This window comes from Grus americana, chromosome 24 (assembly GCF_028858705.1).
Source record: "Grus americana isolate bGruAme1 chromosome 24, bGruAme1.mat, whole genome shotgun sequence".
Classification (NCBI taxonomy): Eukaryota; Metazoa; Chordata; class Aves; order Gruiformes; family Gruidae; genus Grus; species Grus americana.
Window position 1 is genome coordinate 7556474 of NC_072875.1, and position 23273 is coordinate 7579746.

General features: G+C 48.1%; 1 protein-coding gene across 7 annotated transcripts in view; it reads left to right on the forward strand.

Annotated features, from left to right (window-relative positions):
- The window catches only part of KIRREL3 (kirre like nephrin family adhesion molecule 3), a 325022-nt gene that overhangs the window by 207071 nt on the left and 94678 nt on the right, over positions 1 to 23273 (forward strand). For 6 of the 7 annotated variants that reach the window (XM_054803325.1, XM_054803322.1, XM_054803326.1 and 3 more), the window contains one exon: positions 4 to 81. The exons of the other annotated variant lie outside the window; for it this stretch is intronic. In XM_054803325.1, coding sequence (XP_054659300.1) covers positions 4 to 81 — 78 coding nt within the window. The remainder of the gene's footprint in view (positions 1 to 3; positions 82 to 23273) is intronic. 7 annotated transcript variants of the gene reach the window in all.

Here is a 23273-nt window from a genome sequence, read left to right on the forward strand (position 1 = left end):
CAGAACTGGGGCTCCCAGGAAGAGGATGCTGCCTAGTACTGGGGTTCATGTACAAGGAGAAGTACCGCAGGATGACTGAAGGTGAGCAGTTCCCTCACCTTCCGTTCTTCCTTCCTCTTTAGCAATCTCATTGCAAGGGCTGTCAATGCGCTACTGCTAGGAATGTGCTAGGTTCTTGTTTGCACTGAGGAGAAAATCCTGCCTCTCCTTCGATCTCTGAAACATCTTAGTGGGCATGGACGTGGGAAGCCTCCTGCATGAAGCTGCAAGAGAAGAACAGGAGCTTATTAGCTCCATACATCCAAAATTCACTGTCTTTTCCTATGGAAAGGATTTGTTACATAGGAAGCTCTTCCAGCAGTTGCTGCATCTGGTCTGTTTATTCTAGCTGGGTGGTAGTGCCTCACTGTGACACCTTCAGAGGGCCACTTTTCAGTGCCTCTGCACCTCTCGGAGGTGCCATTCCGTTGCTCATCAAACCCCTGCACTCTGGCAGAGATCTCGCTAAAATTTCCCTAGTTTATATTCTAGTCATCCCCCAAGTACTTTATGAGCATTGATTAATCCATAGAAATATCATAAATAATTATGAAGCATAATAACTAAACAAAAACTATTTATGCTCGGAAGAATTGGTATCCTTGCTTCTGGTAGCTTCGTTGCTTGGCTTCTTTTTCTGGAGCCAACTAGTGCAGCACCGTCTCTGATTAATGCTGGATGAGAGAAAGATTAAAGATCCCAGAGCCCTGCGAGATGGGACGGTCTCGAGGGTGTCTCAAGGAGAGTTTGGCTGCTTTGAGGTTACTCTGGGGACTGCAAACTTGATCCAAACGTGGATTTAATCCTTTTTAGGGGGCTTTGATTGGAAATTATTTGGACAAAGGGGGCGATCGCTTGCCCCTCTGCTCTTCCTTTGCTTGCGTGGGATGGTGTATTGCCAGCAGTTAGCCGCAGAGGTGCCTACCCTTGCAGGAAGCCTTGACTTCACGAGAGTAAAAGGTGCATTAGCTTTCATGGGGTAGAACTCTCGTGGAGGCAAGTTTATGGCTCAAATATCAGTTAGAAGATCAAAGGTTCCTTCAGTTTCCCAGGAGCCCTGATACTGAGCTGATAACACGGGGAAAGTACTTCACAAGGCTTCACCTCGTGCTTGTTAATTACCACATGCTTTTTAAACATTGATTAGAGTATGTTTTTAATGGGAAGGGGCTGCCCCTTGGGAGAATGGATGGCAGTCTCGTCCGAGTGCTGTGAGAAGGTGGAATGTCTCTCTCAATACCTTCCTGTCCCTCAAACCTCTCAGAGAGGCTGTGCTCAGCCGAGCAGGAGCACCCTGGGGATGTTCACAGGGTGTCAGAGAGCCGGCAGGACTGTGGGCACACTGGGCATCCTACCGATCCCAAAGGATCGTTCGCAGAAGCTCCTGTCCCCAGTGGATTCAAAGCCTGCGTCCACCTACAAAGCGAGTCTCTCTTTCAGGCTGAACATGGCTTTGTGTGGAGAGAACAAAGAAAGATGAAAGGCCAAAAGTAAAGCCTTTGTGTGGGAACAGGAACAAAGTGTGCCTGCCAGTTTCTGGTCCCCGCAGACTCCAGCACCATTACATTTAAAGGGGTACAATCTGCCAAAAACAAAGTCAGGGGACTTCCATGGCTACAAAGACCGCCTAGGACTTGTGTTTTCACTAGAGGCGGTTCTGGATGACAATGCAGGCCTCAAACCTCCTGGGTTTTTGGTGGATTTCAGTGCAGATACACACTATTATGGCGTGGGCTGAGCTCTGACGTGAGCCAAGGGGGTTTTCAGATGTCTGGTCATCTACAGAGGTACAGCGAAGGTATTTCCTGCCCAAAGTTCCTGAGCCAGGCTCAGATAATTATGATGTGTGGGGTCTCCATCGTAGCGGAAATGGGTAATTACAGGGATCATTAGAACCTTGCTGTCACTTGATGGCAACATCTACAAAATGCGCTTGTAGGAGCACTTAGCTGGAGACCTTGTCAGCATGGAGGAATCGCTTCTTGGTGGAGAAGCACTTCATGGGGACTTGGCTGTCCCCATGGAGAAGATCCAGGCTGGGCACTTGCAGACCAGTGTGACAACCTCTCCCAGCAGGGTCGAGTGCTCTGTGGCCATGCCCAGCGAGGGTCTCTGGTACCTTTACGTTGTTTGTTTACCAGCTGACAAGGGATGGATGTCCATTAACACAACAGATTGCAGATGCGGGCTCTTCTGGCTGAGCTGTCCTCCAGGGCAAGAAGCCAAAACAAGTGTCCAAGAACTCGCCTCTGTTAGTTAACACACACCGGTTCCTCATATTGACACATGTGTCATGAAAAAAACAGGTCTGGGTGAGGTGATGGTGTCTGTCCCAGCTGTAAAGCAACAGCATAGCCTGGGCTGCAAGGCAGAAATTATTTCAGTGCTGTCCCCTCAGCTGGCGTTGCTGCACTGCATCGGTGCCTCTTGCTTTATTGCCACTGCGAAGCCCACATCAGGAAAGGTGCTGGGTTTGGGCACGATTCAAGAGCACGTATGGGACGAGGAGCGGGAAGGTGCTGCTCCAGCGTGGCTTTTATATGCCTGTCCCTTTGCTGTGATTGACGATTGCCTTGTCTGCATGCTGGGACCGCTGTTTGGTGCACGGCTGTGAGTTGTAGGGTGAAATTAAGCTGGTGACAGTTGTAGACAGAGGGAGAGAGAGGTAGAGCTGTCTGTAATGATGGCCTTGCAATAAAGACGCTTTAGAGTTAATCCTCCACCATCTGTCTTCATTCTGCTAATAACCCACTCAATCAGATGCTGCCGACTGTTTGTTAACATTCAGAAACAGATACATAATCGGGAGGAGCGTGCTGTTTGCTCACGAGGGGCTGGATTCCTCCTTGGGAACAGCTCGCCCCTGGCCACGGCGGTGGTTCGGTGGGAGCCACGGCTTGGGGACCAGGTGTCCCGAGGCATGTGCCATGCAGCAGAGGTGATGCTGAGGCTGGTGGCGAGCTGAGTTACCCTGCTTTCCCCAGGGCTGGTGCCATCCTGGCTCAGGGTGATTTTGGAGGTGGGTCACCTTAGTCCGCCAAGAACAAGGATCTTGAACTGACCTGAAAACTGGGGCTTGTTTTTCTATTCCCTCCTCCCTTTCACATTCTGTTCTCGTCCCAAGGGAAGGCAAGGGATGTGCTGTAAAATCTCTCCCTGCTCACCTGTTGTGCTTGGGCCCTGCCTGTCCAGAGCCTGCAGGTCCCAAGCTGGGCTTGCTCCGCTCTCCTCTGTGGTGGTCAAAGGCAGGTATTCAGCTGTCGATCCTGCTCCTGCTATTTTTCTTCTTCTCTCCTGCCTTTGACTTCTTGCCAGATCTAACTCGAGTCATTAGCAAGCGTCACTGCAGCAATTATGGCACTTTTTGGCTGCCATTCATAAAGCTACTAACGGGAACGATTAAGCACTGAGAGGTGTCAGCCTTCTCCTTCACCACCTGTTCCCACCAGCCGTCGACTGCTGGAAGGTGCCTACAACCATCTCTCCGTGCAGAGGCGAGCGGGGCAGGGCAGCTCCCTTCCCTCCTCTCGCCTCCTTTCTGAGGTGCTTCGCTGGCTCTCATGTCCTGCTGTGGGATGGACCCAGTGCTGGGGTTTGTCACCGTGTGGAGGGGAAGGGTGGGCTTCATCGCCTCTGTCCAAGGTCGGGTGGTGAAAGCAGACATGGCTGGGAAAAGGGACAGAAGAGGGACTTGGTGCAGCAGCATCCTCCTGGACCAGCTAATGGTTAATGATCTGAGCTCAAGGAAGGACAAACTCCCCCGCTTCGGCTCCCTGCCTGGCTTATAGCCCTGCTTTCTGCTTTGCTCGCATCCACACCATCGGTTAGGGACAGGCACGAGGCTCAAATCCGTACCTTAATCCACAGGCAGTCTCCTCGGTATCGGCCGCTGTAGATGCAAACGCTGACTGGTGTGCCAGGAGAGGGACTTGTGCGGAGTTATCTCTGGCAGCAGCCCCCTCCATTTGCATCATGGCTGGAAGCAGAACCTGGTCTCTCTAGTTTTCTGCATTCAAGGTGTCTCCATTCGTTATACAAAGCACAGCAATACCAGCAGCCATTACTGCAGAGCTGCAGCTCCACGTAGAAACGAGCGCTGCTCTGTGTTTAATTGGGAGAGGGTGGTGTTTAGCAAATCATATTTGCTGGGTAATGACTGCAGAGATCTGCTCAGGTAAGGGCTGTCTGAATCCAAGGCAGGAGATTGTGCTCTAAAGGCCATGTGGATGTTGTGGGGCTGTTGGTCAGCATAAGACAAACCTCAAGTTTTGGGAGTGTAGATGGTGAGAACTTAAAAGTTTTGCAGTCTGAGCTGCAAACCTCACCTTGACTCTTTTGTTCAGAAGGTTTGGGACCTTATTTAAACGTGTTGGGACTAAGGCAGAGCTCTGATGTCTCTTGCTGGGGGAAGATGGAGGTCCCGCAAGGGGACCATCCCTGTGCCTCAGAGCTGGGACACGGGTCAGACCCAGAGGGGCGATGACGATGGTGACCAGAGTTGAAGGAGACACACTAGCTCTCCATGTGACAGGTCGTGCATCCATGCAGCCCTCGCAGGCTGCAACTGGTAGGGATGATTCAGCTCAGCCCCTGCCTGCCTGCCAGAACTGGGCAGCTGCCTGTTTCTGGCTTTGTGCTTGTGAACTGCAAGCCACGTAGCTCTGGACGGGTTGGGGGTTTTTTTGTCTTCAACTTCAGCATATCTCTAGTCTGCAGATAGGTTTTGGTTCTGCTAGACATGGGGAGAGAATTGTGTATGCATATGAAAGCTGTTTTTATGGCTTATAATTATCTCATACCCATCCTTAGAATAATTATAGCTCCTCCATTATTAATAATTGGAATTCCAGTCCTTGTCATAGATCACAAAATGGAGAGGAAGCTCAACCCAGGGTTTGCATAATGTACCTTGGTCTAAATTGAATAATTGGTAAAATTGTGAAAATCGTTAGTTTTTTCCCCCATTCCTTGGTGCTGGAATTAGTGAGATATTAGTGCAATTAGCCAGTGCTTCCATTTGAGGCTGCAATCATTTGGTTTGTAATTTAGAATAAATGTAAAAGCCCACTTGTGCTTCTGAACAGATTATTTGTCCTGTTTAAAAGTATCTAATGGGGTGGCTGTCATCTAAGCAAGATACATTTGACCCATTTCAATTTGTTTCCTTTTTAATCTGCTATCTGTTTTCCTGGATCTTTTTTTAATAAAAACATAAAGAAGAAGTGGGCGAGAGAGACCAAAGAGGGAGAGAATAGAAGCGTTATAGATCTGGAGTTTATCATAAGCCAAAGTAACTTGAAATCAAGGCTGTTAAACTGCAGAAAGCAATAAAAAGAAAACACTATTTGGAGATCGTTTAAAGGGCCGAGTGACTTGTCAATGAAAGGTTGCTCTATTCGACTGCTGCTTAATAGCTTCTCAAAGGGAATCTGCAGCTCTTGCAAGAAGGAAGGCTGCAGGTACTTTTGCAGCAGCTCCCTGCTGTGAGAGGGAGCGTTTAGGTTAGCAGGGTGCTGGGGTGCTGTGGCAGCAATGCCGAGACAGCTAAAATCCAATGCCAGAGAGCAGAGGAGGAAAGGAGATGGATTTAAACCCAAAACTGGGTTTAGGCTTTAAAACATATCCTAAATATTGAAGCCCTGGATATCCTGGTAGACACAGAAGCTGGATGCGTCACTCTTCTTTGAGCTGTAGGCAGATATGTGCCCAGTTCGGTCCCACCGTGCCTTCCTGCTTCTCCAGCAGAGAACAGAGGGACTCTGCCTTTCCCTCCCGAAGGCTGAGCGTCCTTTCTACGATGGTCTGCTTCAAGGCTCCTCTCTCTGTCGGGCCCCATCTTACTGCCTGGAGAGAAACCAGCTGGGACTCTGGGATGGAGTCCCTGCTGTTTTGGGGAAAAATGGCTTGTTCAGAGAAGCTGACTGTGCCTCTGATCCAAATGTCTCTCTGCTTGAACGCCCCTTCTGCTGCCTGCTGTAGTTCAAAGTGGGTTCAGTGAATGCTTCCTGCCAGGAAAACGTCCTATTAGAGCATGGCACTGAGACGCAGTGACGTATTCATGCCACCCATTAGCAGCCCAGCAAGGCAGTTGCTGCCTCAGAATTGCTTGGATTTATGGGGACGCTTAATCTGGATCTTGCAAGTGACTTTTACATCTGCAGCAGCACAGGCTGAGCATGAATCTTCCTCGGTCTCAAGGATAAAGCAGAGCAGCCCTTCTTATCCCTGTAAAAAGTGACTTTTCTCCTCTGCCAGCTGCCAAGAGCCTCTGCGCTGCTGGGGAAGCTCAGACTTCACTCAGTTCTCTGGCCCGGTGGGGGAAAGGGTCTGTCCTTTGGGACCAGACCTGTAACACATTACTTGGTTTAGCCCAAGCAGCGTTGGCTCTGCTCAGCCTTCTTTTGCACACAGTGGAGCTCAACAACTTGAGCGTCTTCTTGAACATCCCAGCATCTTCTCACACTTTGCCCTCTGAGGCAACCAGCAGGACTCATTGGCATCAATCTGCAGCCTGGGAATGGGATTCCCTGCAAAGCTTTGCTAAAAGCTACAGGATCCCCAGTGCAAAATCTGCTGGGATCCACTCTAGCGGTGGGTGTGTTATTAGCTGATCTCCAAAGCTCCCCGAGAGCCGCAGTGTGAACTTTGCATTGCTAACTCTGCTGTCATCGCCGATAAAGCGTTGTCACTCGTGTCTCCCTGCAAAGACACAATCACAATTGATTAAGGAAAGCATCTCCCGTATAAGCTGCATTGAGCCTGTTGTTCTTTATCTGACAAAGGCATTTGAGAAGGAAGAGGTGAGTGGATGGAGAAGTTGTTAAAGATGCATTGTTATCAGCAGAGGTCTCATTGATATTTCTGCAATGCTTTGTGTGTCTGTTAGCTAAACAAGGCAGGGATGTAAGTGAAACCTGAGGAAAAACCAGCAAACAAGCTGTCTTTTTGTCTAGTGGCAAGGGGACACTTTGCCTGGGTTGGGTCAGCTGGAAAATGGCATAAAATGCAGGACCTCATCAGAGAGGGATGCGCTGCTGTGAGTCAAGTCCTTGCTGGTGAAATCCATCATGCATGTTTACAAGGACGCTGCTGAGGGAAGGATCCCATGTGCTCTGCACCGCTCTGTTCAGGCAGGATAGGGAACACCTCCCCATATTCCTGCTGCTGTCTGCCGCTCTGGAGAGGAGGAGCAGACTTTCATCCGTGATGCTCCAGTTGTCTACAGCAGTTGCAGTGCAGCTGAGCAGCTCTACTGGTTATAAATTTGATACAAAGCTCCTGAGTTTTATGTTAACGGTGTTGTTGTAGCAGTTAATGGTCTAAGGGTATAATTTTATCTATTGATTTGAGTAGCGGTCCCCTGTGGAAAGCTGTTGCTGCATGGTCTTAAATAAATGAATACAATACTTCCTTGCTCCCCAAGTACTGGCATAAGATAATTCAGGAGCTGCTTCTCTTGCTGTTCAGCCGGCAGGTGTGTATGGGAGAACGTGGGATCACTGGAATCTGTGTGCCATCCCTTTGCTGGAGGGCTTGCTAAAGACACTTCAGGAATCTTGGGCGTTAATAAGCATGGATCAATATCTAGGGGGAATTTAGAATATCCTGGCTACTTGAATTCTTTTGCCCTTGTGCTCCCCTTTAGGTCCTTAATGGCATTAGGAATGCGATGTCCACTTAAGGAACACAGCAAGCTCTTGGGGAAAACTTGTCCTGTAAAATGTCTCTGAAAAGGGGCAGAGATAAGACTGTGTACTTCACCTTACCCTGGCTGTTACTGTCTTTGTTGGATTTGGGGTGGTTTATTTTTAAAGCCTATCGGGAGGCAAGGGGAGCAGGAATTAAAGGAGATGCAAGGCTTCTCTCTGAAGACGGTGACTGACTTTCTTATCTCTGCGCTGCCTCTAGGCTACCCTCAGAGTTTACCTTCTAGCGTGCGTATCTGTTGATAATTTTTCCCCTCTCTGCAGAACTGTTGCTGCGGCCTGGGGGTCTGTCATTTAGCTTTCCTCTCTCAGTGTCCACGGGGACCCTGGCGGAGAGGTTGCTGGCAGGCAGTATTTCATTAGCAGTACAGGTCACACTGTTGACATGGTGTCCACCAGATCAGAACCTGGACATGCAGGTCTGGCTGTGCCATCAAGTTGGATTCTGATGATGCCATAAATCCTTCCAGCATGGGCACGATAGCATGATTGTGTGGAAGCCTCCAGCTTCTTCTCAAAGTATCTGGAGGCTGTTGCACCCAAGAAAATGATCTGGACTTAGATTCAGGAAGGGAGCAGGAGGGTGACAGTATATCCCTACCGAGAAAGAGCATCTCTTCTGCCATTTTTGGGAGCCCTCCTGGGGCACAGCACTGCAATACAACGTTGCTTTCTACGAGGCACCGCTGCAAGGAAACACATGGTTTGTTCCTGCCTGGTCCAGATCGCTAACCTCCCTCTCCTGGGCACAGACATGTGTGCTTTCTGCAGGCAAAGCTAGGGTTGGACCTTCACGGACTGGAGCAATGAAGCTGTACCAACTTACAATCATTTACAATATCAATTAAAACCACTGCAGACATACCTGTATTGATGAACAGCCAGGCTTGCTGTTAAAATGGCTCTCAAGCCAGGAGAAGTAAATCTGCTGTGCAATTGTGAGCAGAAACCTGCCGTGGCTAGGGTACTTCCAACCTAAAGCCAGGCTATGGGGTTGGAGCTGAGTAAGATTGTTGTGAAGACGAAACCCTTCTGGTGTTACAAAGCCTGTGGCTTTGGTAGGCTGTGAAAAGGCTTAAATAAATAACTTTGAAGCACTGTTTCCCACTGGTTTCGCCGCGTGTCGTTAGGTCACATAACGTCATCGCTGCTCTGCAGTCCCAGCCTGTACGATGAGCGGGAGTGGTGCAAGACAGCTGTATTTCACAGCTATAATGACAAATGGGAAGAAATTGTGTGTTTCAGGCCAACACAATGAACCTGTTCCCATTTCTCAGTGCACTGGGACTTTGTTGGATTTGACTGAAAGGTACTGCAAAGCACCCAGCAAACTAATTTGCTTTGTTTGGGCTGGTTCATGGGGGTTTTGGGGGGTTTTTTTATACCATTCTAAAAATCCATTCTTATCATAGGGAAATAGTGAAATATTGTTGTAAAGGATCAAGTAGAATGCTGCAAGTCCTGTTCTTTTTCTTCCTAAGCTATTTGCTGTATCTGGCTGAACCCTGCCATCTGTATTCACTAAATAAAACTGAAGTCCATTAGCAGCCTTCAGGTTGAGGTTGATGAAGACAGAAGGAACAGGCATGGTCAAAAACCCAAAGGATAGGTAGGGAGTGTGTGAGGGGAGCACGAGTGGCATTCCCCTTGGCCAGGCAGCCAACGCGACGGTTATTTAGTGCTGTGATCCTTCCCAAAGCAATGAACTTCAACCACAAACCTTAACAATTACCTCCACAGCAGCGGCAATCTTGGGACCTGTATATACAATATTCTTTTATGCCCAGTATTTGCTTGCAAAGGTATTTACTCAATCTATAAACGTATTAATGGGGCTAATCTTAAAATGCGTCCAGAGATATAACTTGAGATGGGTTTTTTCCCTTTAACAAAGATGAAGGTTTTATATAGACAGGCGAAAGAGAAGGGAAGTGAAATGTTCAGTGACTAATGATCCTCATCAATATTCATGAGAGATGGTATGCATTTCGAGATTTAAAATAAAGGAAGGAAGAAAGAGAGAAAGGAATTGACTTCTTTAGAAGCTAAATGAAATATTTAGGTTGACCTGGAGATAAGTATGCCGGGTCTTTGTTGCCATCAGCTTAGACCAGCATTCAATCAAGGAGTTTTCAAAGAGAAGCAGGGGCAGCCGAGTTGCCGGTGGAGGTTTCTGGAGATGGCATGGCCAGGAGGTACAAGGGTGCTGGCTCATGCTCAGGAGAAGTCCTCAGCTGAGGGTGAAGTCCGCGTTGTGTTAGGTGCCATACAAAGGGGAAGGGAAGCAATTTCCACCCCAGGAACCTGCATCTGAAGCCGACTCAAGCTGGGGTATGGAATAGCAGCAAGGGGGGGTTGTCCCCAGCCAGTGGTGAGGCTGTGGTCAGGCTTGGGCTGTCCGAGGCGAGTCTTTGTGTGCACCATCCTTGGAAGAGCTCCGGTCAGGACTAAGCTGTCTGGCAAGAACTGTCCCTGGCTCTATCTACAAATGTCTGTTGATAGTGGAGGAGTGGATTTGTTTTTTCTCTCTATCCATTGTGCTGTTCCTACCAGAGTGTTTTCTTCCTTTCTCTTCCTTTCTCCCTGCCCCTGTCTTTGCTACAGCAGAAAATCACCCCCAGTGTACCTAACTTGAAGGTGAACTTTAAAGCCCCCCAAGTACTTGACAATGGATGGGAGATCCTTGATCCTTCCTCATTTCAATCTTTCATTAGCTGGGGTGGGGAGGAAAAGGAAAGCCTCTGCAGAGAAAGTACCTGAAATATGGTTTTGTCAGAATGTTGCTCCAGATGTACAGCAGAGGACAGAAAGATCACAAGGATCTTAATAACCAGATTTAATTGCTGAAAGAGCACATCGGGCCTGGAAGAAAGGCTTCCCCCCAGCCTTCTGCATTTCTCCTCTTTTAAATCTTTTTTCCTTTCTTCTTCTGCAAGTTGCCCTTGTCTCCTTCTGCTTCCAAGGCTGCTCCTTTTCATTTTCGTGCCATCCCTTCCCTCCTCCGAGTGACAGCTGTCCCACCCCCACCAAGGTCGTTTGCCCTTGAGACCATCTTTGATCTGTGCCCTGATAGAAGGGCCCAGTATTGACTTTGGCTTCAGCTTCATTAAGAGGCAGCCTCATTTGTCAACTTGTTTGTTTCGATAGCTGCTTGGGAGACGACGGGGCCCGCAACCCCTCCTCGCCAAGCCGCGGCATTATTTCAGAATTAACTCCCTTTTCAAGGGTTTGCAGGCAAGGTCATTGCAGGTGGCCCTGCACAGTTCTCTCCTCATTAATCGATGTCACGGAGGTTTTTAAGCAAGGTTAGATCCAGTCAGTTTGCGGACAGGAGACTTCTGCCAAGGCTCTGGGTGCTGCGAGGAGCTGTGTGCAGGTGAATTGATCCACAGTGCTCCCAGCTGGAAACACAAGCTGTTGCACAGGGGTCCTCTGAGGGAACTCGGAGATGAGGTCTCGGACGAGCTCGTGTGGCAAGATCTTTGCAGGAGGTTCTCTGGGGCTGGTTGCATAAGGATTGCAAGTAATGAAGATTAATTTCTCTTGTCAGTTGTCATCAGGTAACATGTCTGCCAATAACAGCTTCTGGTTTTAATCCAGATGGTCAGATGAGGTTAATCAAATAACTTACCCAGGCTTTTTTTCCTTTCCTGTTGGTCAGTGAATAATGCAGTGACAGGCATTTGCTTGCAGTGTTTGACCTCTGTAGGAATTACCTCCCTGTGCTGCACGTCCCCAGGGCTGGGACCTTGGTTGTCATGGGGCACAGAGACGGCCAAGCAACAGATGCTGTTCCTCAGAGTATTTTGGTGGAAACAGTCTTTTCCTGAAGTCCCGTGAAATGACCAAAACTCTAGCCATCAGCATCCCCAGGGTTGTTTAGGGATTTGGAGTGGGTCAGCACAACAGCCTTGGGAGGCAGAGAGGCTCATGGCGAGGCAGGGGGAATCTCTCTGCTTTGCTCGGGTTTGGAGCCAAAGGAAGGAGGAGGACAGACGTTGCTGAGGACAGATGGCTGCAGCACAGGGCACTTCCAGACCTGTCTGACCTTGCACCAGGGAAGCAGGTGAAGACAAAAAACCAAACTTCACTGAACTGACAGCTGGGGTCCAGTTTTCTGGAGACCTTAAAGTCTCGCTGCCCAGTGGGGAAGAGGCTAGCGATGCTATCTCTTTACTCCTGAGAAATGCAGGAGTGTGTACTGAGCCTTTGATGGCCAGAAGGCGTGGAAGCACGAGCCTGGCCCCGCAGTGCCCACGTTAAGAGAGGCGGCTCAAAAACCAGAGGCGCTTCAGGGGTTAAAGCTGCTTTTGGTGCTGGCTGTCCTGGGTACTTCCAGTCCTGACATGGAGGAAGGAGCTTAGGGAAAGATGTTCCTGGCTGTTGCCAGGGGCATTTTGCTTCAGCAGATCCCAAGGTAATAAGGCATCAGTAATTGCGCAGCTCCGTGCAGGCTGTGATGTGGCTGGCACCGGAGCGTTGTGTGCAGCGCTGGTCCCCGCAGCCCCGGGAGTGTGGAGCAAAGCTGGGGAGAATGCTGACTGCAGTGGCAGGAATGGCCCAGGGATTAGAGAGCAGGTTGTAAGAGGAGAGACTGGAGGAGGGAAATTTATATAGTCTGGAGGAGGCTCAAGGGGAGACACGACCAGAGTCTATAAATACATGCAGCAATAGAAAGCAAGAGAGGAAATTAGTCAGAGGAAGGGAGGACAAGGAGCAGTACCTGAAGCAAAGGCAAGAAGAGTTTATGCTGGGCCTTGCACGGAAGGAGAACGGCCTTCAGCATCGGGCATCTGGCTGAGGTGGGGTACCACCACCGCCCGGTCACCCTGCTGCCCCTCGGCTCTCCCCATCCCCTCTGGAAGCCTCACAAAGTGGGTTTCTCTCTTTCCCACCCAGCTCTGCTTCGTTTTACAGCAGCCCCACCTCGTTTCTCCCCTGCCAGCCTTGCACCGAGCTGCCCCAGCATGCCTGCGAAGGTTTAATAAAACCAATTGAGATGCGTTTGGGCTTATGGCTTGACAACTAGTTCCCCTTAGACAGGAACATTTGCCTTCGCTGGGTGACAATGCTTTGAGTCCGTAGCCTTAGGCGCTGTGGCTCATTGCTAGTCATCTCTCCAATGAATAATACACAGGCCTGAATATCTGTCTGCATACATCTTCCTTTCCTATAGGGTAATTTAATGTTATCTCTGGGCCTCCTGCTCCTGAGATGAAGAGATTACTTCAAACCTGCAGCCCACAACCACAGCCATTGGTTTCAAACGTCATTAAGTTTCATTATAACAAATAAACACTGCAATGACATTTATAAGTTACCAGAGAGCACAGAAACACAAATATGAAGCAGATAAACTGCATTTGATCCAAATAATTACTGCAGGCAATATCGAGCTTAGGCTGAGCTGGCAGCCGGGTGCCGAGTAATTTATAGGAGTCCGTAAGGCACTGTGTTGCACATTGCTTCTTAAAAATTATGATGATGGTTATGTGTCTCTCTCCAAAGCCTTAAACAGGTTACGTTCCTGCCTCGCTGAAGGCAGGAAGCTTTTCCTCAAGTCAGAAATGGAGGTGGAACTGGCTGTTACTAGCTTGGGGACTTTTTCTATCCCCATTCCTCAGAATTTTAGCCTGAGAAGGGACCTGCATTTGAGGTTTGCTGTGGTTGAAACTGTAAAAGAGGCACTTTTATATATATATATATATATATGTATAATTTCCCCCCCCCCGGAGGTTTTCCATCCCCAGCTGTGGACTCATAAGGTTTCAAGAGGGGGGAATCCTTGGAGAGACATTTCCACTGTAAGGGAGTGTAATATTATAATAATAAAGTTCCTTTCATTTTGACTCCCAGCTTTACAACCTGCTCTTAACCCTGGGGAAGGAATCCCCTATCAGCAAACCAGATGGAAAAGCATCTCCACCAGCCCCCCCCCCCCCCAAAAAAAAAAAACCAACCCTGAATGAAAAGGGGTTTTGTTGCTGTGCTGGTTGTGTGAACTCTCACAAAGCTTTGCTCCCTGCGTAGGGCCAGGGGTTTGTCTGCTCTGGGGTGGCACATCATCTTCTAAGTGAGCCACGTGGAGCTTGTCACGGGATGGAAAGCTTCCTCTGTCCTGCAGGCATGGAGGCTCAACCCAGGAGGGGGTTCCAAAACAGCTGGGTTTATTGATGAGCATCTCTCATTACCTGCTAATTAACTCAGCAGGCTGGAATGTGCTAATCTCTTGGACTGGGGTTTTGCACGAGCAAGCCATTGACTCTGCAGTGGGGACCATTGAGAAGGAGCTAGTAACAACACAAACAGTGAACTCTTGTGTTTAAATACGTTTGAGTCCCCTTCTGACGCAGTCCCTTCTCCAGCAATGAAGCAGCCACTTCCCTGTGGCTTCTCCTAAGGGTGCGCAAGGGCTGATAAAGCCATTTTGGGGCTATAAATATTGACTGAATCCATGTTTCCTCTCTTTTTTTTCTTTTTTTTTCTTTTTTTTTTTATGGCTCTGGGCTTTATTGGGTATATCCCAGTCAAAAAGCAGGAGCCGGTTGTTGTAGGTCGCTGGCCTCCTCCACGATGCCTGAGCAATGGATAAATGCACTTTCTAAGGCCTTTCCCAGGGTCTATGGATAGCATAGCAGCAATGGCTTTCAGGAGAGCGGAGCTTTTATTAGGTCTTCATGTATGGATAGAAAAGTATGTGAGGTTTTTAAGCGCCTTCCTCGGATAACAAGGATGGGCACATGCCTGAAATGTTTCCTGCTCAACCAATGATCTGCTCCCTGTCTGTTCACCTTAGCATCTCTTTACCTCCTCCTGTCTTTTCCCTGTCGCTTTTTTTTTGTGTATTGCATGTGCTTAACTTTAGGCTGTTCTTCAGAATAATTTGTTGTAACTCTAAATATGAATCTTGCATGTGAAAAAAAGAAAGTGCATGTATTTACAATCATTTCCGCTTGGAAAAATCCAAACAAACAATAATTACAGCAGAAACCTGCTAATTCTCATTCCACTTCATCTTTAGACTTGATAATTCACGCAACACAACCTGAAGCAGTCTCACCCTGCTTTTCGGCTCAGCTAAATGGCAGGGAGCTGGAGCGAGTCCTCAGCACGGTCTCAGTGCATCTGTGATATCACATCGTTAATCTGGCCGGGAGCCCCCCTAGAAGCAACACGGTCGATGTTTCATGCAGACAGTGGCCTCTCAACATTTCGGGGCAACCGTAGGACTTGTTCTTGCATTTTTTCTGCCTCGCCGCGTGCAGTTTGGTACCCTGCCCATGCGTTTCTGGTTCGGGGAAGGTATCTGTTGGAGAGTGTCCTGCGCAGTGGCAATTCGAGCACCTGCAAAAATGGAAACAAAGTCCTGTAGAAAAACTTGGCTGACCACTCCTTGCATGAATTCCCAAATCTGTACGGTGAGCATAAGGTCTCTCCAACCTGTGGTGAGATTTCTTATGCTCACGTTTATTTTAGAGAAGGATGTGGATGTATATCTAGAGATTAAAGTTTGAGTTATTTTCTGATGAGCTTTGGCAGAACCATGCTTAAAGTAGTGGAAGATAAGGGGGACAGAATAAAGGCTCGTTGTGCAATGGGGTTTTCACTGGGAGTTTGGCTAGAAGGTGGAAGACAGGAGCAGAATCTTTCAGTAGTTTTAGTATTAAATATCTGCATTGTCTGTTCTGAAATGAATCTTCATTTTGATTTCTCTCTGACTCAAAGCGTGCAATAACAGATTTTGAAAAACGAGGATGGAAGTGAAACATGGTGCGACCCAGGGCAAGCTCTTTGGTCTAATTTTCCACCCTGTAGACTGCAGAACTTCCAGTTTCTACTCTTCCTGGGAGCAGAGCCAGACTTTGAAATCTCCAAATCGTTTGCGAAATGGATTATTCATCCTTCTCATTTTCCTATGGATGAGTGTCCTGTGTGCCCTCTAACTCAAAGATGAGCTGAGATTTATTGGACTATATTTCAAAAGAGCAGCCCTGATCTGGGAACAAAGGGTGGGCTAAGGGACGCACCTGGATTTAATATAATCCAGGGCTGTGGGGAATCACCTCAGAGATTTCAGAAGGTCACAAGGGATAAAAATCCTTAAAGGTTTTAGCCGGGAGACTTTAGCGGGGGGGCTGACTGCTGCCCACCAGTTTGAGCATCAGCTATTATTTTAGAAGGAAAAGTTCCTTTTCCTCCTTTGTGAAGTGGGTGGTTTAAGGTCCCAGGAGTGTCTACGCAAGGCTCCTGCAGCTGAGGACCCGCTGCCCCCTTTGCAAGCGCCATTTGTTAGCTACAAATAGTTAGCATCAGAAAAGCATCTGCAGTTGCTACGCAGAAAGCTGCCTTGGTCGGTATTACCGGAGCATCCCCTCGTCTTCTCTCAGCTCCCTCGCGAGCCCGTCAGTCTGGCAGCTGTGGAGCCGTGCCAGGACATCTACTCCCTGACAGAAGAGCAAATGGTAATTTATTATTCTGTGACAGGTTCCTCAGGAGCGTTGATAACAAAATATTTCTTAGAGCCTTTGGCAATTTTCAGTGGGACCTGGGGCCTCCAGGTGGATCAATGTGAGGAAATCTCTTCCCTTCTGCCCACGAGAGCAAAGCATCTCCTGTCTCAAGCAAGGGATGCTGATCAGCACCGTGACCAGGGTTTCCAGCGCCTTTGAAATAGCTTGTGGTGCTGTTGCCTTTGTTTCTAGCAAGAACGGGCATCACCCCTGTACCCCAAGCAGCCTCGGCAGGAGGCTCAGAGCTTACAGCTCCCCTTGGCCCTGATCGCAGGGTAACTGCGGCAGCCCAGGCATTGGGACGAGGCCCTGGCCTCTTCTGTCTGCCATTAGCTTTAGTAATGAGCTTTGCCTCCTGCCAACCCCTCCGTTCTGCCACTGTGCCCCCCTGTGAAGCCTCGCTCGCTTCTCTGCTGCCGGAGCAAACCCTCGTGTGCTGGCCCCCGTGGCAAAGTGTCACCTCAATTCAGTTTGCTTCTTCTATCTCCAGCCCAGGAAAAGTCCTGCGTGCCCCAAAGCTCATCTGGTTATTTTTTTTCTGCCTCTGTCAGCTCGTCTGGTAGAAGATAACGCGGCTTCCTATGAGCCCAGCTTTATCTGGGCAGCAAGTACACATGAGGTTGTTAAAGCTGAATGGCCAGGAGACGTCGGTTGAGACCAAATATTCAGTGCAATCCAGTCTGTAAGGTCACTTGAACACCACTTTTTGGGGACATCTTATTTTTGATCCCGTGATGCAGTACATGTTAGTTTGTTTTCTATCGGCGCAGCTACTGCGAGCAGGCGTTTAATCTCACAAGAGGTGATTCTCGAAGCTGGTGCTGGGAGGAGGTTGCTAATAAATATCCCACGGTAAGTATACTCTTACACCTTTCCCAATAGGTAGCTAATAACAGAGCAGACGATGACATTTAAGCCCTTTCTGCATGGCTGATCAAACTACTCACAGTGACTTTGAAAGCAGTGCTGGGATTTCATGTGGGTATCAAAGCAAGTGAAATACTCGATAGTTCAGATCTCTTGCCTGTGTGACTAATAGAAAAAAAAAGATTTCTAAAAGGTCTAATATCTTATTCAAAATTTCTCTGTCTCCTGTTTGAAGCTACTTAGTGGACACAGTGGGATGCTGATGTTTCTTCTCTAAGCAGCATTAGGAAAATAGCTGACATCACTGCGGGATGAGCTCAGGCGTGTGCACAGGCTACGCAGGCTGCATTTCTTGGGGTGGTCCCTGCACCCAGAATCATTTTGGCTTTGACTTCACCTAAATGTAGCCCACTTCTTCCTCTCCATAGCTGGACTTGATGGGGACTGCCAGGCTTTGCTTGTTGGGTGCTTCAAGGGGAAAAAGGGTCCCGTGTCCCTTGATGTTTGTGGGTGAACAAAGTACAAGCTCAGGTCCCTGCTTCACACTAGGAGAGGGCACACATCTGAGCTGGGTCACACAGCTAGCTGGTCAGGGAGAAATAGGCTGCTGCTTGCCTTTCTGTACAGCTGATTCATTCCTTGACTGAAGGGTGTTGTGCTTTTTTTTTCTTTCAATTTGAATAATTCAGCAGCATCAAGCGTACAGAAGCCACGTGAGCTGGACTTGCGTAGTCAAACTAAAAAAAGGCCAAACTGACATTTTAGTTCAAACAGATTTTTTTTTTCCCCCCCAAGGAAGCAAAATAAAATAATTGGAAGCTTATGCAAGGGACAAACTCAAGCTATCTTTCTTATTTTCTTCTGTGAAGCAAGACCTGGCTCTGGCCATCACCAGCACGTAACCCTCCCTTGGGGAAGCTGCTCCACATGTCCTTACCATGGACAACATCACTTTTGCAATTCATCTGCTCCTGTCTGGGGAGCCGGAGGCTTTTTGCTCCTCAGAAGGTGCAAGAAAACCTCATCCCTGTCCTTGTCTGGGGAAATCCTTGCTCTGCCCCTGGGGACATTTGGCTGGCCCTTTCCTTTCTGCTCCATGGGTGCTGAGCCCAGCCAGAGCTTGCACAAGACCTTGAGGTTGGGAGGCGGGTAATGAGCGGCTGTGCCACCCGCACGGCTCTTCCCTGCTCTCCCTGTTTGTACTGTGCTTCCTCATGACTGACAACTCCAGAGAGCTTTGTAAATAATGTAATGCTTTTGTCTGCTTGCTTTTCCTAGTCATCTAAAAATCAATGCGGGCGTGTGTTTTCAAGTGCGATGGGCCTTATGCGGGGAGCTCATTGTCCTTGGCTCGGAGAAGAGGACCCATCTGAATGAGCACTGAGAACCAGCCCATTTGTCATGGGATCGATAGCAGGAGCTGCGCAGGGTGGTGCGGAGACAAGCCCTCATCTGTCGGGAAACTGTGGGCACACAGCCATCTCCACCTCCTTTCCCAGTTCTCTCCATGGTCAAGAGATGGCTCCATCTCTAGGCGTCATGGAACGAGAAACCAACTCTGAGCTGGGCTGAAATGCCGTGACTTTACGCTTGGTGGTGGATCTGCTCAGTCTGAAGAGGGACCCTTCTAGGACGGTGCCGTAGGCTTAGGTTAGTTGTCACTCCGCAGCCCCTTGATCATCTTCCTACCACGCATCGTGCCGGCTCTGAGTCGAGGGAAGGATTAGCTCTCCACACTGAGGGACAAGGAAAATGTCCCACCACTCTTAATCATTGGGCCTTTCATTTCTGAACAGTAATATTTTTACGAGGAGCTTCATAGTCCTCCTTCGCCACTTCTATCCTCTCCTCCACAAAGAGGACTAATTCTTTTCAGAACACAATGGAAATTCAAAGCTCCACTTACATAAAAGGAGCCATGGTGTCTCCATTTCTAATGAGTCATTGTTCCCTCTGTAAGTCCCTTGCTTCTTACTACAATACTCGCTTCTCTTGGGTAATGAAAATTTAACTATCTGCTGTTCCCGGTTGCCTCTTCTTGCAGCAAGTTGTCTGCAGGCAGGCTGGTTTTTACACAGGAGGCTGCAAGCTGAAATAATTCAGACAAGAACTGGTGCAAACAGATTTCAGTCTTCAGAGAGCTTAGAAAGCCAGTCACTGATTCAGGCTTCAGTGATGGAAGGAGCTTCAAGGTCCTGCTGTGTCGCAGACGCCCTACATGACCTTGGCAACGTTGTCGTGTAGGTGCTTCCCTCCATTTCCTGGGTTGTAAAATGGGATTTTTGGTCCTTTTCACCATGCGTGGGTGTTGGGACTTCTCTGAAAAGGAATGCTACGGCGCTGGCAGCGTGATTTCCCTTGGAAGTCACAAACATAGCAGAGTCTCAGCCTTTGTTTGAAAGAACAAGGCAACATTACAGAGAAACACTGAAAAACAGGAGCCACAGGTGCAAAATCCATTAAGGAAATATAAAGAGTTCTAAAGTGGTTCTCTCTTTTTTTCCTCTTCTTTTTTCTTATGCTTTTATGACATGCTTGTGACTTCATAAGGATCCTGCCTGTGATTTTTGAAAGCAGGGTTAGCGTTATTGCCTGCTCGCCGTTCACAGTGGGTCCTTTATTCTCCCATTTTTGTTCCTGCTGTTCAGGATTTCAGAAGCCGCCAGAAGTGCCCCCCGCTTTTGTTTTAGAGAGACTTCCTCCAGAAGGCAGGAGATCACAGGGCCAGAAAACAGGTCACGCAGTCGTCTGGCAGTGTAAATAGCTCCTGAGGGAGCAAAGCAAAGCCAGCAACCAGGAGAAGATGAGGCTTTGGGATCAAGAGCCTCTTGCGCCTTCTCCGACACCAAAGCCCCCACCTACAACAGCAGGTCGACCCGCGGCTGACAACCTGCGTTCAGCAGAAGGGCAGTTTGAAAGTGCAGACAGGACTTTGCCATCGTGCTGGAACGCAGTCGAGAGGCATGGTTAGCATCTCATTTACATACCCATTTGCTTTTTTGGAAGAAAAAAAAATCAACAATGAATTCAGAGTCCTAATATTTGCTCCTGCTTGGTGCGTCTCGTCTGCTGGATGAATAGCAGAAGATGCTCACGTGGATGCTCTTGGGGGGGCAGAGTCGGTGACGAGCGGCTCCCAGCGACGCTTGCAGGAAGCCAAGCGTCAATTGGGGTATTTCTTTCTTTGAAAGGATGCCAAGTCTTTACACTTGAAGAGAGGAAAAATGGGGTGCGGAAGTCAAAGAGGACTGATCCTGGGGGGAGGATGACGTTGCTGCATCTCCCCGCTGTTTGCTTTTGCTGCCACAGGGCAGAGGAGTGCTTCCCAAAACCAGAACCTGGGTTCCCTTTGTGCGGCAGGAAGGTGCCGTAGGAGGTGGTGGATGGTAATGGCTGGTTGTACGTGCCTTGCCTGGGTTCATGTGGTCTGAAAGCCAATCTCTGCAAGGATTTGGAAGCCAGGTTAGAGTTAAAACCAGATTTTTTTGGCTAATACCCTATTTAGTGGAAGGGGAGAGAGTAGGAAACTTCTGGTTGACCGACAGCATCTTGTGCAATCGTCAAAGTGCTTGTTTTGTTTTGTCTTTGGAGTCCAACCACCCTGCTTTGAAACCAAAGCACCATTTTGTACTAATGTTGTAAACATTTACGGGAGAAGTACCCGACTGAGGTGTTTCAGCCCATTTTCTTATAGCTGAAACTGCTCAACCTGCATTTGTAAATCACCCTCTCCCAATCTCCCCATTTTCAGTTATTTTCTGTCAAGTACCTTATCTCCCTTAAAACTTCTCTGCAAATTACTTGTTCCTTTGACATTAAGACATAAGACAGCTGAAAGCTGTAACGTGGACGGGCCTCTGATCTTCCAAACCCAGTTAAACCCAGTAATCAGACTTTAAGCTGATTTGAAAGCTGGTTGAGCTCTGCCTTCAGTGCTTTTTTAGGGGTTTTTTTTTGCTTCTTTTTCATCTGTGATTTAGGGAGAGATGATCCTGCCGTGGAGCAGGGACTGGGCCAGGTAATGCTCTTAAGGTCCTTACTCCTGTCTTTCCTCTCCTGTGACTGAGCCTGAGCTGTTTGTAGCTGAGCTGGAGCTTTGGACGTAAAAAAAATTGGTTTCAAGTGACAATTTTTCACACTGAACAAACAGAGGGAAGGAAAAGACAGGAGACATATGCCATGTTTCTGCTCTGATTTTCCATGGCCATCAGCTGCTCCCTAAAACAAATCAAGAAACAACAACAACAAAAAAAAAAACCCTAAAAAGGGCTTCATTTCCAACAGCAATTACCAAATGAAGCCTCTGCTTAATGGACATTTTCAGAGGGCATGGACACCACTTTGTGCTTCTGCTTTCTCATTATGACTCTTGCAGCTCCCAGCTGACAACCTGATAATTCTCGCCGATAAAACAATCTTTTTGGGTTATTGCCGCGTTCCAGCGCTGTCCCCGCTTGCCCAACATTGCCTTAAAAATTGTCAAGATTACAGAGTGAGCCGTGAAAACATAGTTAGCGGTGGAAAAAAGCATATATATGTATTTAAAAAAAAAAAAAACAAAGCAAAATGCTCACTTTTTTCTGCTTCCTTTCCTAATTTTCTCTCTCATCCCCACTTCTCTGTATTATGCTAGTCGTGCTTGTCCTTTATGAGTCTGAATAAAATACAGAGCTGATTAATATTCCCTATGAAATCAGATGTCTACATCTTCATTCGTTATAGCAAGGGTTTCTGCTGGTAGCGGAGGCCACCGTGACTTCCAGCGAGTCTCTCCCAGCAGACAGAGCTGGAATCTCCTCTGGATTAAACCCAGCAGCAATCTAGAAAGGCTAGCTCTGCTCTTCCCCACGCATCTTTAGATGGTTAAGAGCAAGTTTAAGTTAAGCTACAGTAAATTCAATTGAAATATAAACGTTCACGTGGGGGCACGCTTTGGTTTAACCACAGAAGTGAGAAAATGATTGAGCTTTGTGGCTTTGCCCCGTAGGCAACGCCCAACAACTCATTTGGAAACAAGTTTAGTTGTGAGAACTTGGTGTCACACTTAACCTTGGTTTAGGATTAATCATCAGTCAATGATTAAATTGAGTTAATGTAAATTAGGATTGAATTGATTTAGGGTGGTTCACATGGAGACTGTCCTGGTTTAACAAATTGATTTTAAAGAGAAGCTTTTTCTCCAGCCCGGTACGATTCTGTGTCTTGGACTGACGTTCAGCCAAGGGGTGTGGGCTTTTAATTCCGCGCCTCTTGCAGGGCAGTAATTCACACGCAGCAAGGCTCCTGATCTTTCAAACCCCTCAGGTAATACAATGTCCAGTTGTTCTGCTTTCCTCCAACTTCTCTCTTTTTCCCATCTCCCCTATATCCAGAGTAAGAGCGAGACTTTAAGCACTGCAAAGCAATGGTGCTATTCGGGTGCTCCACAAATAACAGGAAGGACCGTGCTCCCAAGGTGCCCACGTTTCAGCAGATCAGCCTGGAGTGGTGTTATACTTAGGACCTTCCACCACTAGACGCGGGTGCTATGTCCATGTGCTGGCTTGTTGCACAATGAGCCATCTCCCTAAGACGTCCCAGAGGTACAGTTGGTTTAGGGGTGCTTCATCAGCGTTTGGTCTTGCTTTTAGTATTTTCTTTACAGAAAAGAAGGGAGTGGGCTAGCCCTGTGCTGCTACACGCCCCCATCTCTTTTGAACCACGGGGATGTGCTGTATGGGCATCCCAGATCCTCACCTTGCCTGACTGAAAACCAAGAGCACTCATTTCAGAAAGAAAGAACCAGGAGTTAACACTTTGAATGTTTTTCAGGCATGGCAAAGCCAAAGAGCGATGATGTATTTCAAAGAGTGAAAATAAAACGTAATGCCAGTGCTTAGCAAACCCTGCTGTGAAAGAGGTTATGCTGCATTGTGCTTTGTGTTGAAAATGAGAAGTTTCACCTTGCAGCTGAGGCATGAGACATCTCGCCCTGGCAGGAGATGACCCCAGGGCTTTCAATAGTTACTGCAGCCTTCGGGGTGGGGAAGGGTGAGGAGAGAGATGATAAACCACCACGCTTAGTCCACCTGTATCAGCTGAGGCAGTAGGTGTCATGCTTGAGCTTGGCTCGTTAGGGTGGGATGGTTTGTGAGTCTGACAATGAAACTTT